Source organism: Pipistrellus kuhlii, unplaced genomic scaffold (assembly GCF_014108245.1).
Source record: "Pipistrellus kuhlii isolate mPipKuh1 unplaced genomic scaffold, mPipKuh1.p scaffold_m20_p_7, whole genome shotgun sequence".
Classification (NCBI taxonomy): Eukaryota; Metazoa; Chordata; class Mammalia; order Chiroptera; family Vespertilionidae; genus Pipistrellus; species Pipistrellus kuhlii.
Window position 1 is genome coordinate 46,535,918 of NW_023425573.1, and position 16,430 is coordinate 46,552,347.

General features: G+C 34.7%; 1 protein-coding gene across 9 annotated transcripts in view; it reads right to left on the reverse strand.

The window, feature by feature from the left end:
- SLC4A10 (solute carrier family 4 member 10) overlaps positions 1-16,430 on the reverse strand; it is a 214,806-nt gene that overhangs the window by 124,132 nt on the left and 74,244 nt on the right. For all 9 annotated transcript variants that reach the window (XM_036421111.2, XM_036421114.2, XM_036421118.2 and 6 more), the window contains exon 2: positions 8,060-8,141. In XM_036421111.2, the coding sequence (XP_036277004.1) occupies positions 8,060-8,141 (82 nt within the window). The remainder of the gene's footprint in view (positions 1-8,059; positions 8,142-16,430) is intronic.

Below are 16,430 nucleotides of genomic sequence, written 5' to 3' on the forward strand. Positions count from 1 at the left end.
TCAGTGAAACACTTTGGTGATGTGTTTTCAACCACAGAAAAAGTAGATAACCATGAATTTTGACAAATGCCATAAATCAAAGCTGTGAGTGAGTTGGGGAAGGGATGTTTAGTGGGAGGGTTATCAGAACATCATTACCTGGTGCCTGATAGAAAAATAGAAAGATAACGATGAAATTTCCTAAATTTTCTTTTCTTTCTTTTTTTCTTTTTAAGAGAATATTCTCTTATTTGATTCTTATATTTAGGATACCCATGAAAGAAATAGAAAAGTTCATTATACAATGTGCACAAGTGGCAAAGATAGCTCAAGAAGGGAATGAAATTTAATATTGGCTTTTTTTTTCTGAAATCTTTAGTATTAGTCTGTCTTCCTAATTTCCATGCTCAAATATCCAAAGTGTTTGGCATGCAAAATGTACAATTTCAAATGGATTCTGTGTAATTAATTAACTCTACTAATTATTACCAGTGCATCGAATACAACTTGGAATTGCCCCATCAACTGATGTTGAAAATCCTCTTATCAACAACATTAAGTTGCACAAAAGTTGAGCAATAATAGCACGGGAAAATGGTTGGGATAAAGAAACAATGTGATTATTTTGTGGTACAGCAAAGACAGGAATCCTATATAATAAAATGGTAATATGCAAATTGACCCTCACTGCAGAATGACTGGGAACAACTGGTTGCTATGATGCGCACTGACCACCATGAGGCAGACACTCAACGCAGAAGCTGCCCCTTGGTGGTCAGTGCACTCCCACAGGGTTAGCTTCACTCAGCCACAAACCAGGCTGAAGGGCTCCTGGGCTGCCAGAGAGATGTCTGACTGCCAGCTTAGGCCCAATCCCCCAGGGAGTGAGCTGAAGCCAGCAGGTGGACATCCCCCGAGGGCTTCTGGGCTGCCAGTTTAGGCCCGATCCCCTGGGGAGTGGGCCTACATTGGCAGGTGGACATATCCAGAAAACTCCCAGACTGCCAGATGGCACAGGCCGGGCTGAGGGGCCATCCTCCCCGAGCAAATGAATTTTCGTGCACCATGCCTCTAGTTTAAAATAAGGAAACAGGAAGTTATAATGAAAATAGTCTTCAGTGGGAATGAGGCTTCTTTCCCATTTGTGAGAACTGGAATTTATTAATTATAAAACTTTCAAATGTTTGCAAAATCATTTGGGGAACTATTCTGATATGAGTACTAATTATCAAATTCCTTATTGCTTCATAATATGACCGTCTCAACTTTTAAAAATAGTCATGATTAAGTGAGTACATGCACTCCAGTCTTCCAGTTAATGGTAATCTTGCGGCATTCAGTCACCTATAGACAAGGTGCATTTGAATCCTAGCTCTAAGGCTTGCTAATCATGTAGACTGGGAAAGTTAATCTTCTGTGTTTAGTTTCTTTATTTGTAAAATGGACATCATACTAATACCTCATCGAGTAAATTCAAGGATTAATTCATTCTTCACTATCTGATCTCTTGCAAATATTTAAATTTCATCTCCAGTCATTCTTTATCTCCAGGTGCACTATCCTAATGCTTTAGCCACACCATGTTTGCCATCCCCTGCACACAACTGATCCTTTCTTCTTTGCCTTCAGAACTATTCATTTTTCAAAGCCTGCCTCTGCCTCCCTGAAGACACCTTTGGTTTCTCTCAGCAGATTCCACAATTTCCTTCTAGTGCAATTTTTTGGAAATAAAAGAAAAAGATTAGAAGAAAAAAAAAAAAGTCTAGGCCTAATTTTTAACTTTTTCTTTTCTTTTTTTCTCACCACCACCCTATTTTTTTACCTCAGTTGTAAAATACTGTGTTATAATTATAGGTGCTACCATTGATAAATAAGAATCATGTTGTATGATAGCTTTGTGCTAGGTGCTTTTATTGCATTTTCTCTGGATGTTGGGTCCATTATGCATTAAGGTCCCCAAAGGAAATAAACTAGAAGCATAACTATTTTTTCCGTCAAATGGAATGAGGAAAAGAATATAAATATAGAGGTATCATTTTCTCTATTAAATCCTTGACTTTAAAGTAATTTAATATTTGCTAAAAGCAATATATGATAAAGAAAACATTGTTTTTATTTAATTTGTAAGTCAGATTTAAAGATTAGTTTAAATTTTCCATTAAAGTTTTATATTTATGAATTCTTGAATAACAGAATAAAAAAATAACTAGGTTTATCTTCATACAGCAAAACATAATTAGAAATACTGTATTTACATGTTAGATGTTTGAAGGGTGATTAAATATTTGATGAGTGTTAATTATGTACCTAATTACATTATATAAATTTAATTTCTTAGTGACATATTATTGAACAAATCAATATAACACACAATGAAAGACCACCTCACACTCATTAGGATGGTTACTATCAAACAAACAGAAAGTAAGAAGTGTTAGCAAGGATTTTGTTTAGCATCTATCTAGTTTAATAAAAAGTGGTGAAATCAATAAAAATATATATATTTTAAATGGTGGGCAAAGCAGGGGGATGAGGAATCAAGGACATCTGTAACAGTATCAACAATAAAAATTAAATTTAAAAAATAAGATAAATAAAAATGACACTAATCTCTGCCATTTCCTGGTCACATGCAATTCTGATTTTCATTTCCTCTCATGGCCAAGGCAAGGAGTTTCAGAGCCTTTTCGCTCTCTGAAATAGTTCTCAACCCTCAGGCTAAGAATCGAATGTGAAGGTCCTGCCAATTACTGAATATTTCTGTTAGTACTGTTCAGGGACCTGGGAAACGATCAATAAGTGGGTCAGCTTCCTCAGGAAACAGACTCTGAGGAGTGTTCAAAAGGTTTGTTGAAGCCAATGGCCTGCAATAACTTCTGTGAGGAAATGTGGGCAGCAGCATTGGGAAGCGAAAAAATTACTGTGCAGCTGCAGTGAAGGCCTCAGTTTCCACAGGAGGCTCTGAAGCGGAGACGACCCTTCAGAGTTATACCAAACTGAGATGGGAATGAGAGTAGAGGGAGGAAGCTTTAAACTCCTTCATTGACCATGAATTGAGTTCAATAGGCAAGGAGCAGCTCCCCTACGCAAAATATACTATCTGGAGAATGGTTTAGGTTTGAACCAACTGCAGGCAACACCCATGGCAAATGTGGAAACAAGTGCCTCAGTGTTAAGAGGGGACATTGGTGATTCATCATAACCCACAACTGGGTTGACAGACTTAGAAATTTTTAAAATATAAATAAAATATTACCTGGCCTATCTATACTAAAGGGTTATTTATTGTTTATTTAAAATTTAAATTTAGCCCTGATTGGTTTGGCTCAGTGGATGGAGTGTCGGCCTGCCGACTCAAGGGTCCCAGGTTTGATTCCGGTCAAGAACATATACCTTGGTTGCAGGCACATCCCCTGTAGAGGGTGTGCAGGAGGCAGCTGATTGATATTTCTCTCTTATCCATGTTTCTAACTCTCTCTCTCTCCCTCTCCCTTCCTAACTGTAAAAAAAAAAAAATCAATAAAATATATTTAAAAAATAAATAAAATTCAAATTTAACTGAGCATTGTGTATTTTATCTGGTCACTGTATACACTGCACTTGTACTAAAGGGTAAGTACAAGAAAGAATTTTAAGGGTATTAATGCCTTATTCCTTTCATAATCTTATTCTTTAAAAAGTACTAGTTCATATTCTCTCTTTGTCTTTTGCTCTTGGAATTTTAATAATGATGTGTCTCGGTGTGGTCCTCTTTGGATTCCTTTTGTTTGGAGTTCTGTGCGCTTCCTGGACTTGTAAGTCTAATTCTTTCACCAGGTGGGGGAAGTTTTCTGTCACTATTTCTTTCAGTATGTTTTCCATATCTTGCTCTCTCTCATCTTCTGGGACCCCCATAATTCTGATGTTGGTTCGCTTGAAGTTGTCCCAGAGGTTTCTTATATTATCTTCAATTTTCTGGATTCTCTTGCCTTCTAGCTTCTGTGGAGGAGTGTCTTCTGGCTCTTTATGTTCCAAATCTTTGACTTGATTCTTGTGATCTTCCCTTCTGTTTTTAGGACTCTGTAAAATATTTTTTATTTCAGACAATGTATTCTTTATTTCTTGTTGATCCCTTATCATTTCTCGATGACTCCTTATTAATTCTAGTTGATCTCTTTTCATATCCTCATAGGCCTTATCCATCTTTTCTAGGAAATTCTTGAAAAACCTTATAAGCGTAGATTTGAACTCTATATCCAGACGCTTTTTGTCCTCCATTTCTTTCGTTTGTGATCTATTTTGTTGTCGCATTTCGCAGTTACAGATGAGACGGGGTTTCAGGGTGGAGCTTGCAGCTTTGGCTTCCGTCAGCCCCGCCCTATGCGGGTCCTTCAGTGCTGCTGCTGCTGGCGCCTCTGAGAGAAAGGTGCCCTCGATTTTCGCCTGCTGCCAAACAGTCTATGCTCTCCCCTAATGAGCCCGGTATTGGGGTTCAGTTCAGTTGGAAGTGGAGTTGGAAGTGGCGTTCAGAGCAGTCTGGAGCCCCAGTCTCCTTCCCGTCAGGGCAATCCCGCGGCACAGCAGACAGTCCCTTCTCTGTGGGCAGTATGCGCACCGCCGGACCTCCTTTCGCCACTTCCCCGGGTTCCGCCTTACAGCCCGGCTCCCTATGGCTGAGCCTGAGTCCCCGGGGTCTGGCTTAAAACGGGATCAGAGCGGTCAGGGGCCCAGCACAGTCGGAGTTTTATCTCCTTTCCGCTAGGGAATGCCCGCCAGGCACTCGGCCTCCCTCCTCTCCTTCTCAGTCCTCTCCGCGAGCCACGTCTCCGTACCTTGGCTTTTCCAGCTCCTCCGTACCTCCTTCTGGTTTTCTCCTTGCTTCTCACTGTAGAATTTCCAGTCAGTCAACCTTCCTGTAGTTCTGGGCAATGTCCGTTTTATATTTTAGTTGTATTTTATTGAAATTGTTGTGTGCGGCTGCGGCTAGGTGTTCACCTGGGCGCAGCAGAAGCAAGAGCAAAGAAGGTAGTAATCTATAAAGGAGCACCTATACGATTGTCAGCTGACTTCTCAACAGAAACCATGCAGGCCAGAAGGGAATGGCAAGAAATATTCAAGGTGATGAATAGCAAGAACCTACAGCCAAAAATAATCTACCCAGCAAAGCTATCACTCAGAATCGAAGGCCAGATAAAGAGCTTCACTAATAAAAAAAAGCTAAAGGAGTTCATCACCGTCAAACCAGAATTGTATGAATTGCTGAAGGGAGTTCTTTCAGAAGAGAAAGTAAACAAAGATAAAAATTATGAACAACAAATATGTAACTATCAACAAGTGAATCTAAAAACCAAGGAAATTAAAAAAATCTGATGAACAATATTAACTATTGAATATAATAGAATCAGAGGTATGGAAGGGGAGTGAACTGACGATTCTTGGGGAAAAGGGGAGAGGGGGGCGTGGGAAGAGACTGAACATAAACTGTGCACCTATGGATGAGGACAATGGGGAGAGGGGAAAGGGCAGAGGGTGGGGTGGGAACCTGGTGGAGGAGAGCAATGGTGGGGGGGGGGGAAAAGGAACATTTGTAATAATATGAACAATAAAAACTTATTAAAAAAAAGTACTAGTTCAACAAGAATGTGGGAGACCAAAATGAAAATTGGTTAACCTTAATAATTTTGACTCTATTCAAGATCCTGAAGTGGTCTAAATATAGAGACTCAATGCTGCTAGCTACATTTTACTATCAGAAATGAAAGTATGCTTAGGAAGAATACTAGCAATACTAACAAGGGAGGATGGTGAGAAAGACATAGCACTCAGTATATAGAAAAGGAAAGAATTGGAGCAAAGGCAGTAAGAACAAAAAGGGATAAGAGGAAACACCCTGAGTTAGATTCAAAGAATTTTTTGACTACATGATGTAGAAAAATAGGAAGTAAGCAAAATCTAGTAAAATTGCATGCTCTTGATTTTATGTAATAAGAGAAGAGTGAAATGATATGATATATATAAAACAAAAGAATAAATAGGTTTTGCCAAAACTGGTTTGGCTCAATGGATAGAGCATCAGTCTGTGGACTGAAGGGTCCCAGGTTCAATTCCAGTCAAGGGCATGTACATTGGTTGCAGGCACATCCCCAGTGGTGGGTATGCAGGAGGCAGCTGGTCGATGTTTCTCTCTCATCGACGTTTCTAGCTCTCTACCCCCCTCCCTCTCTGTAAAAATTAAATAAAATATATATTTTTAAAAAGAATAAATAGGTTTAGAAGGAGAAAATAATACATTTGACAAATCATTCATCAGAATGTATAATATGTATGAATACTCTAATATACACCAAATTGTTGATATTGGTCAGGTATTCATTTTCCATTAAACATATTTCACCTGAGACTTTATAGATATTTTTAACCATCTAGAATTTCTACAAGCTGTATACTAAGGATGTTAAATTATACCAGTAATTATATTAGCTGAGTATATACACAGTTCTGAGAAACAGTAATTTTCAAATTTAAAATTTTAATTGAAAGATTGGTTGCCACATGTGGGGGTGTGGGAGAAATGGCAAGAGATTAGCCAAAAGGTACTTTTTAAACTTCTAATTATAAAATGAGTATATTCTGGGGATCTACTATACAGCATGGTGACTACAGTTAATAAGACTTTATTACATACTTGAATGTTGCTAAAAGAGTAAATCTTACATCTTTGCCACATACAAAAAAAGATAATTATGTAAAGCGATGAATGTGTTAACTAGCCTTATTATGTTAATCATTTCTCAATAACTATGTATATCAAATCATCGTATAAAACAACTTAAATTTACACAGTTATATATCAAGTAGAAGCCTGGCCTGTGGAGATCAAGCCAAAATCAGCTCTCTGACATGCCTGAGGAGTCCCCAATTGCGAGAGGGTGTAGCCAGGCCAAGGGACCCCACTGGTGCATGATCAGGTCCCGATTGGCTGGACACCAGCAGCAAGCTAACCTACCAGTCAGAGCACCTGCCCCCTGGTTTTCAGTGTGCATCATAGTGACTGGTTGAATGGTCAAATGAATGGTTGGACACATAGCATATTAGACTTTTATATAGTATTATATTTCAGTAAAATAAAATTAAAACAAATACATAAAATTTTAATTGAAGGAAGCTTTTATAAAATGTGTTTGTCTTCAATAGCAATTCTGAAATAGATATAAAATACCAAATATCTTGTATCTCGCTAGTAATAATTTTGGGTTAAAAAATAAAAATGAACTAGTAGTATAGTGGATATATTAAACTGCAATGTAATGACAACTGTCAATATTTATTGTAACTCATATGTCTGGTACTATTCTAAGTATTTTTCTCTTTATTCTTAAAAAAAAAAAGAAAACTTTAGAAAATACATTCCATTGTTATCCTTTTTTTAACAGTGCAGAGAAGTAAACTGGCTGAAGATTCTGTAGTAAATAAGGCAGAACTAACATTTGAAATCAGTATAATTTGGTTTCAGAGTTACTACCAAGAATATACCACCTCCCTGTTGAAGTATTTGACCTTCTTCCTTATTGAAGAGAATACATCACATAACGAACTTTTCGCATAACAAACTTGCTCCTGGAACGAATTAAGTTCGTTGTGTGAGGCACCACTGTACAAACAACTGGTGCCTCCAACCACTCTCTCTCCCAGATATCAGAGGAGATATTGTCACTAACTCTCCCAGTGACGGCCTCTTCTGGCAACTAGGTTGGGTTGAATGTCTCTCCTGTCCTATTCTCCCCTCTCACACACCAACACATTTATTGGTCTGACATCATTTTTTTCCTTTCATTCCTCAGTTGATTGTATCTCTTTGAAATAAGGAATATTAAAATATTGGAGCACAACACAGTGCCTGGAATATAGTAGATGTCTGCCAAAGAATGCTCTTACTTTTCCAGGTCTGCCTATTGGCATTGCAGCTGCACCAAAACAGTCACATCCATTGCCACCTTTATTCTGATATCGACTGTTGCAGTTCTCTACACTGTAACATATTTCACATTTCTCTTTGAAACAAAGATAACAATAGCTATCCCAAGTGGGAAAAATGTCTTACCTTCTAAATCTTCTTTCTCAAAGTGTGTTTTGAGAATAGAGCGTGTTCCACCCCTATCCACAACTGCCTCTTCATCATTTCTCTGTAGAATGGGAAAAAGGAAGACTAAATAGAAATACATATATTTTTCTTACTTTCAGAAAATACAAGTTCTTCAGAAATAAGATTATTATTTATTTACAAGATATATCTGTTTAAAAAAAATAACAATGATTACAATTAATGAAGGTATTTTTAAAGTTAGAAGCTCCAAGTATTTTTTGCTTCCAATATTTTTAATTAAATTTATTGCAGTGACATTGATTAATAGAATTATATAGGTTTCAAGTGTACAATTCTATGATGCATTCTCTATATTTTGCTTTCAGTGTTTGCCACCCAAAGTCAAATTTCCTTCTGTGACATCAAGGATGGATCTTGAGAATATCATGCTAAGCAAAATAAGTCAGAAAAAGTAAAAAAAAAAAAAAATACGATTTTACTCATATGTGGGATTTAAAACTGAAAGCAACAAATGAACAAATAAGAAAAAATAAGCAAGCACTCGGACAGACAACAGAAAACTTGTAATATGAACTAATATATTAGAGTTTTAATTTAGTCAGTTAAAACTATTTGTATATGACTATTCTATTTGGTTACCAAGTGTTAATTTAAGGAGAAGGATTAAAATTAATTTGGCCACATATTTAGGAATCAAATAGCATTTGATTTTCCATGAAATTGAAGACAAACATTCCAGTTGGCATCATTTGTTAGGGGTATAAAAAATGGAAAATAAACAATTATCTTGTTGATTTAGTAACATGAATTTCTATCTCTGATAAAGAATTCTTGTTAACAAGATGACATTTTGACCTACAGATGGAAAATATAAAAAATCATTAGCATTAACACCACTCATGCTATGGTAGAGTGGCATAATTCCATTGCCATTAAAAATGGGGTGGAGGGGTCTAATCCTTTGAAAGCAATTAGTAGCAATTATTAGGTAAACTTACAACTCTAATTATTTTGTTTCAGTATAATGCATTTTATTAAAACTAAATTGTAAAACACAGTCATATGCATTAAACTTTTATTCAATTCCTTTTTTTTTTTTTAAACCTATTTAGAATGCCTGGGCAAAGTTTCTAGCATATGCATATTGTACATACTCAAAACAATATGCCCACTGATTTGGTTCTCAATAAAATAATGGGGAGAAGGGTGAATATAGTTCATTTTGACCATGCAGAAATACACAAAATACAAAATACTGAAGTAAAATGCAGATTACTTCCAATGTTTATATGATTGGTAACACCTATTTCTAAGCCTATCATTGTATATAGTACAAAGGCATGTTTGAAACCCTATAGTCCTTTATCTTTCTGAAAATGTGAACTGAGACAGGTCAGGGCAAAGTGTTTGAAATCAGAGTTAATGAAGCCTACACCATAAATGAGAGAAAACTGAAAATGAGAATACAATTCAGAGCCCATTGCTCTTCTGTTTGGCAAAATTTTAAATATCTGTTGGTTTGAGCAATAATAGCAATAGAAAAAAACTAAAGATGGTATTTATATAATATTCCTGAATCAAACAAATGCAAGTTTCAGCCTATTTAGAATCTATTCTTGATATATTTACAAATTTAACTTATCCTCTGTGTGAGATATATTTAAATATATGTCACATTGGAATGCATCTCTGACCTCTGAAGTGTTGGTAAGATAAATGCAAAAAACTAATTATGCATCCATGTTCAAAGTCAGAAGGAAGACTATTCCACTAGATTTTACAATGGTGTTCTCTTAAAACAATTGCGAAATGGAAAGCTTTATATAGAATATAATAAGGTGTTTTCTCCCTGTACAATTTTGACTTCAAGACCTGAATCTTTTTTTTAACTGATACAAATAATTTTGTCTGTATTTATATAAAATATGTATACTGTTTACATGAAAAAGATATTCTATTGATTAGCTAATGTAAAAATACTGAGATAAAATGAAATTTTGAAGAGCAGAGGAGGATCTAAATAGGATACAGTAATTCTTTAATTACTATAACATTGTAAGCAGAAGTGATCTGTTTAAATATTTGTTTGAAATAAAAAGAACTAGAAGCTAAAATATGAATGTAACTCAATGTAAGTGACTCATTTTTGGTTTCTTATACATTATTCCCTTTAAATACTCTCTGAATGTTTCATAGATACATCAAATGAATGAAGATATTTTAGGCTGAAAATTCTCTACACAAATGAATACTGATATACATACTGAGATTCATCCACTTTGTTTATAGTTCCCAAGGTCATTTCAATATTATTCAAAACTTTTTAATAGGGTATTTCCCTTCCACCACATACCCAGGTAAACATGAGGTATGATGACAGGAATGAAAAGGGATATACAACATGCAGTGCCAGTCTATGTTGTAACCCCAATACATCAGTACAAAACACTTTTATTTCATTTGGTACTATTAATCTCTTTAGATTTGTTGAAAATCAAATATATTAGTACAGCCTAATTTCTATGTATTTTTATCCATTTAGGAACAAATTTTAGCACTGTACAGGGAGAGATACATAAATGTGTTATATTGCCTCTCAATACAATTAGCTTTGCTACACGATTGGGTTAACATTTATTGATTTCAGTAAATAATATAGGACAATCTTTAAAAACTTTTGGATATTATCTATTGTGATAGATAATCACATATTTACATATATGTAACCAAAACAAAAGTTTCACAAATAAACACTAATCTTTACTATAAACAATGTGTCCTGACATTTTCTGTTGCAGAATATTCTATTTCATTTAAAATACCAGTCATTATTTATTAAATGTATTTCAGGACTTAAAAATGAATTGTAGCCTGCAATTTGAAAATCACGGTAGAAACTATGGCTCTGAGACTGAGAAGACTGAGAAACAGTAATCACATCTTAATCCATTTATGTAAGCCTCTAACAAAAAAATACTTTACTCTTCAAATCAATATTTTTCAATTTCTGAAGTTTTTGCCATGTTAAGTTTAAGGACATTTTATTGTAATGGCATATACCACACATCTTTTCCTGATCTATTTTGGCTTAGCTTTCTATATCTCCCATTCCTTCTCAAGGAAAATATAGCATTATATATATATATATTTTTAATATATTTTATTGATTTTTTATAGAGAGGAAGGGAGAGAGATAGAGAGTTAGAAACATCGATGAGAGAGAGTCATCGATCAGCTGCCTCTTGCACACCCCCTACTGGGGATATGCCCGCAACCAAGGTACATGCCCTTGACCGGAATCGAACCCGGGACCCTTCAGTCCCCAAGCCCACGCTCTATCCATTGAGCCAAACCGGTTTCGGCTATAGCATTATATATTATCCTTTCTGGTTAAACCCTGCTTCTGACTAAATTGAATTTGTATTCAGCTATTTCAAAGACACACTCTATGTAATTGGCATAACCCAAATGTATTCTATAATTTTCTAAAATTTGATTACTTCTAAACATTAGGACATCATCATATTGAACTTGGATGTTTATAAATGTAAATTAGAAATATGTATCCTTTAACAAAGTTTTTAAAGGAAAAAGTTTTGTTTTAACTGAACAATTATTATAAATAGCAGGGGGGAAAGAACACGCTTTCTTCTCAATTCTCACATTTGAAGTGACCTTGAACCAGTACACTCTCTCTTTAAAAAACAATTAATATGAGCCTACACATTTAAGTGTTAAAATATTCAGAAAAACAATTTATTCTAGGATTGTTTGTAAGTATCTCTGTGAATATATATAAAATGCATTTTTCTGACTTATTAATATTAGAACTCTTGAGCACAGTCTTCAACAAAATAAACTTTTCTAGTTTTATAAGACAAAATCTAACAGCAATCCCATGAGCAGGAAGATTAACTTTTCCATGTCCTTTTGGTAAGTCTCATCTCATTTGACAATGGGTTAATAGAGAAGAGAGCAGTTTGTTTTCAATTCAGAATTTTCTTCCCTAAAAGTATTTGTCATAACAATTTTTAAAGCAACCAATTTTCTGCCTTTTTGTTAGATATTGGGTATTGGAGAATATGATGTGCTATATATTCTCCACTAGCCACAACAGATTCACTTTCCACTCTTATCCACGCTCTGTCTTTATGGATTGCGTCATCGGGCCCCGTTGCTTCTACCTTCCAACTGAGTTCAGCCAATGAGAGATAATGACATAGGACTAGAATAATAGAAATATATAGACAAATGTATTTTATAAGCATGGCCTGAGAGCTAGTTTTAAAAGTGTTTATTATTTACAAAGCCTCCAAACTTGTCATTTCTCATTAATATTAAAATATTTCACAGAAAACTAAGGTATTCATTCCACTAATGTTAAAACATGTATTTTTCACACATAACATTTTGCCACATTATTTACATGCTCTGCTTTAATACAATGTGTTGTTACTACCTATTTCATTAACTGAGAGACAGAAGTTTAACTTCTTGTTTTTCTCATTCATCCCATTACCTTTTGTTTTCAATTATGAAATTAAGAAACTGATACTAACTCATAGATATGATGTTAATATTCAACATATAAATCCATTATGTAATCTCTAGAAGTTACCTTTTTGTCATTACCAAATAAATGAAGGATTTTTACTTCTTAGTCTTCTTGGCCATATCCTCATTACCTTTTATTTTTAATTATGAAATTAAGGAAATTGAGGATTAACATTTAGATTCAATGTTAATATCCTACATGTGCATCCATATTTATTCTAGAGGCATTCCTTTTTTTCTCATGTAAACTAAAGTATTATACCAATATAAAAGGTCATGCTTTAACCTCTAATTATATTAGACTGTATTACATAGGACATTAGATATGAAAGTATCAGTTCAGAGATTAGCTTATCATAGGAGCTTAAGAAAATACTAGTTGACCTAAAATCTAGGCATAAGTCAAGCATAACTTTGGATTTCACTAAGTATGTTATATTTTCAAAAGATAAATGAACCCATCTATTTTTACTAGCATATTACTTTGAAATTAGGCATTTAAAATCTGGCATCTACTCTAAATATAGATTATATCACCTCTGGTAATATAACTTAAAACTATCATATAGACTATAGTAATTCAATCACATAAAATATATCTATTCTAAAGTAGCCCAATAAACCACCCTGTCTCCTTTCCTACGTATTTTTAATAAAAGCAGTTGAATTCCTTTCTAAAGTACTTAATTGGGGAGGTGGCAATTAAGTTTCATTTACTTATGCAAAGTAAATGTGTTATTTCATTTTTACACATATAAGAAAAAATAGAACTGAGAATAAGAATTGGAGAGTAAAACCCTCTATCATAGGAATAGAACTAAGAAGGCATTATAAATTGTCATGTAAAAACTTCAAGATTCTTTTAAATCTCATTTACTTGGAAAACTCCACCCAGACAAGCTTTAAAGACCAGCCAGGGTAAAGAGATCAACCAAAGGACTTGTATGCATGCATATGAGCATAGCCAATGGACATAAACGAGGGAAAGGGGGTGAAAGCATGTGCTGGGGTATGGGGGCAGTTGGGGAGAGGTCAATGGGGGGAAAGAGGGACTTGTGTAATACTGTAAAGTAGAATTTAAATTAAAAATAGAAAAGAGCAGTCAGGGACTACACAGTTAGGTCAGGGAAGTTCATTGGATGAAATACTCCAGAGTCAAGTTCAGCATTGAAAGGTTCCGGGGTGAAAGTCTTCCAATGCTAAGCTAATTCTGGTTCAGAATTAACGTCATCACAACATACAGTATTGTACTTATTACTGCCACTGTGACCTAAAGGATATGTGCTCTCCTAGAGAACTTAACATCTGATGGTTAAGGATAAAAAGTGTTTTTGAGAAATTAGGAACAGTTTTAATTAGCCTAAAGTATTTCAAAGGGTTGTGATACCTCACAATTGAGTTCCTGCCTTGTTGCCCACCTGATCCTCTAGATATGTTTTGAATTCTGGACCTGATTCTTATCTTGCTCTTAAAATCCTTCTAGAGCACATGTGTCAAACACAAGGCCCGCGGGCCAAATCCATCCCGCCAGGCCTTGCAATGTGGCCCGCACCGCGCTGTCATCACTGCACTCCGCTGCGTTTCCATCACAATGACAGTTTATGACTGTTCAGTAAACCATTCGGCCCGCGATTTAGGCTGGATTTTAGATTTTGGCCCCTTCTCTGATTGAGTTCGACACCCCTATTCTAGAGCCTCAGTTCTGCCTATTTACCTAATTTTAGACCCAGAAAATGATGTTAACTGCTGCTACATTTCCTTACTTCTGCCTCATGCTGTCTTTAGCCTCTTCATGTTGCTTGCTCCTAAGTGCCCTATGAGTCTCCATCTGTCTTATGATAGGCCTTCTCCATTTATCCTGCTATGTCCTTTCTTCCTTAAGCATCTGCTACATCCCCATGAGCTTGTTTGATGTTCAAGTACAAGTTTTATAAATATGACCCACCCCTCTGCTGCTGATGTTCCCTTTTAAGAGGTCAACAAAACTCGGTCTTGGGTAAATGCTGAGAGGTTTATGGAGCTGCATACTACCTAGACTGAATTTTTTTTCACTTCATTTAGGCATATTCTGTAATTTCTCTGTATCTTGAATAACTTATTAAAAGATATGAAGTTCTTGAGTCTGCCAAAGATTGTATTAAGTTATCCATAAATAATATATTATTATTTCTATTATTGGAGCTGCAAAATTCAGTAAGGTGTGATTTCCCCCCCCCCACAAAGAGCTTATAGACCTCATGTTAAGTATAACACACAATGATATACATGATTCTTAAAATTAAATACTTCATGGATAGGTAAAACAATAGACTGGAAAAATTATATAAGAATTATAAAACTGGGGAAAAGACCTGAAAAAGTTACACAGAATATAAAACAATGAAAATATAAAAAATATGATAATTTTTTTAAATGGAGGATAATATGATAAAGCTTAACATATACCTAATTGGAAGTTCTAAAGTTAAGAGTAAAGAAAATGAGAAAGTGTACTGGTTGAAAATAATAAATGAAAATGATAGACAACATGATTCCTTGGATTTAGTAATCACAATGAATCACAAACAGGAATTAAAAGACAATTCACACCTACACCTATCATGTGAATCTTCAGAATGACAAATTTTCAAAACAGTAAGGGAAAAAAATCACCTACAAAGTAATGATAAATTAATCAAAATATAAACTAGAATAGAGTAAATACTAACTTTGGTATATTAAAAAATTATTATTAATCTAGAAGTGAATACCCAGCTAAGCTAATATTCTCTAAAGACACTTAAGAGAAACAGAAACTGAGTCAACTTATTACCACAAATCCTTTCTTTTTTTTAAAATACATTTTATTGATTTTGTACAGAGAGGAAGGGAGAGAGATAGTTAGAAACATCGATGAGAGAGAGTCATCGATCAGCTGCCTCTTGCACACCCCCTACTGGGGATATGCCCGCAACCAAGGTACATGCCCTTGACTGGAATCGAACCCGAGTCCCTTCACAGTCCCCAAGCCGACGCTCTATCCATTGAGCCAAACCGGTTTCGGCACCACAAATCCTTTCTAACAGAATTTCTAAATATATACTTCAGGAAGAAATAAAATTATTCCATAAAGGATGCCTGAGATACAAGAAGAAATCTTGAGCCAAGAAACTAAAAGATATAAACAAATATAATAAAAATAAGTTTAAAAATCAACTCCATGATCTCTAAGATCCTTTCTAGTTGAACAATACTTGAATTTTTTATATTAAGCTATTTTTATATCAGTGTAACAATCACTTTTTTATCTAAATAACTATCTGTGCTTTAGCCTAGGATAATAACATTTGTAATCCTCTCATATATCAATACCCTTCTCCTTTCTTGCCACCCAAAACCCTAATGTTTTTACTGACATATTGTAAACTTGTAAAAGTCATTAGTATCCATTATAGAAAGGAAATAAAGATATACATATACATTTTTAAATAAAATTAGCAATGTTTATCTTTTGCATAATGAATAAAGACGTTCTTTACAACTTGTCAGAATCTTAAAAATTAGAGTAGTACAAAAGTATTTAGCCTTCTCATCATAAATTGGGACAGTCTTGAGTTGGCCTACATACAAGTAATCAATTAAACAAATTATTTAAACAAATAATACCCTATTGTATGCATTTCAATGATTAATAGGTGATTTGCACTTGAATATTCAATAATTTGCAAATTGGAAATAGAAAGAAGATTCCTAATGTAAGAAAGCCAACAAACCAAGTCAGAGAGGGATTAATTAAATAATATTTATAAGGTATTATGGTTTGAATAAATAAGAA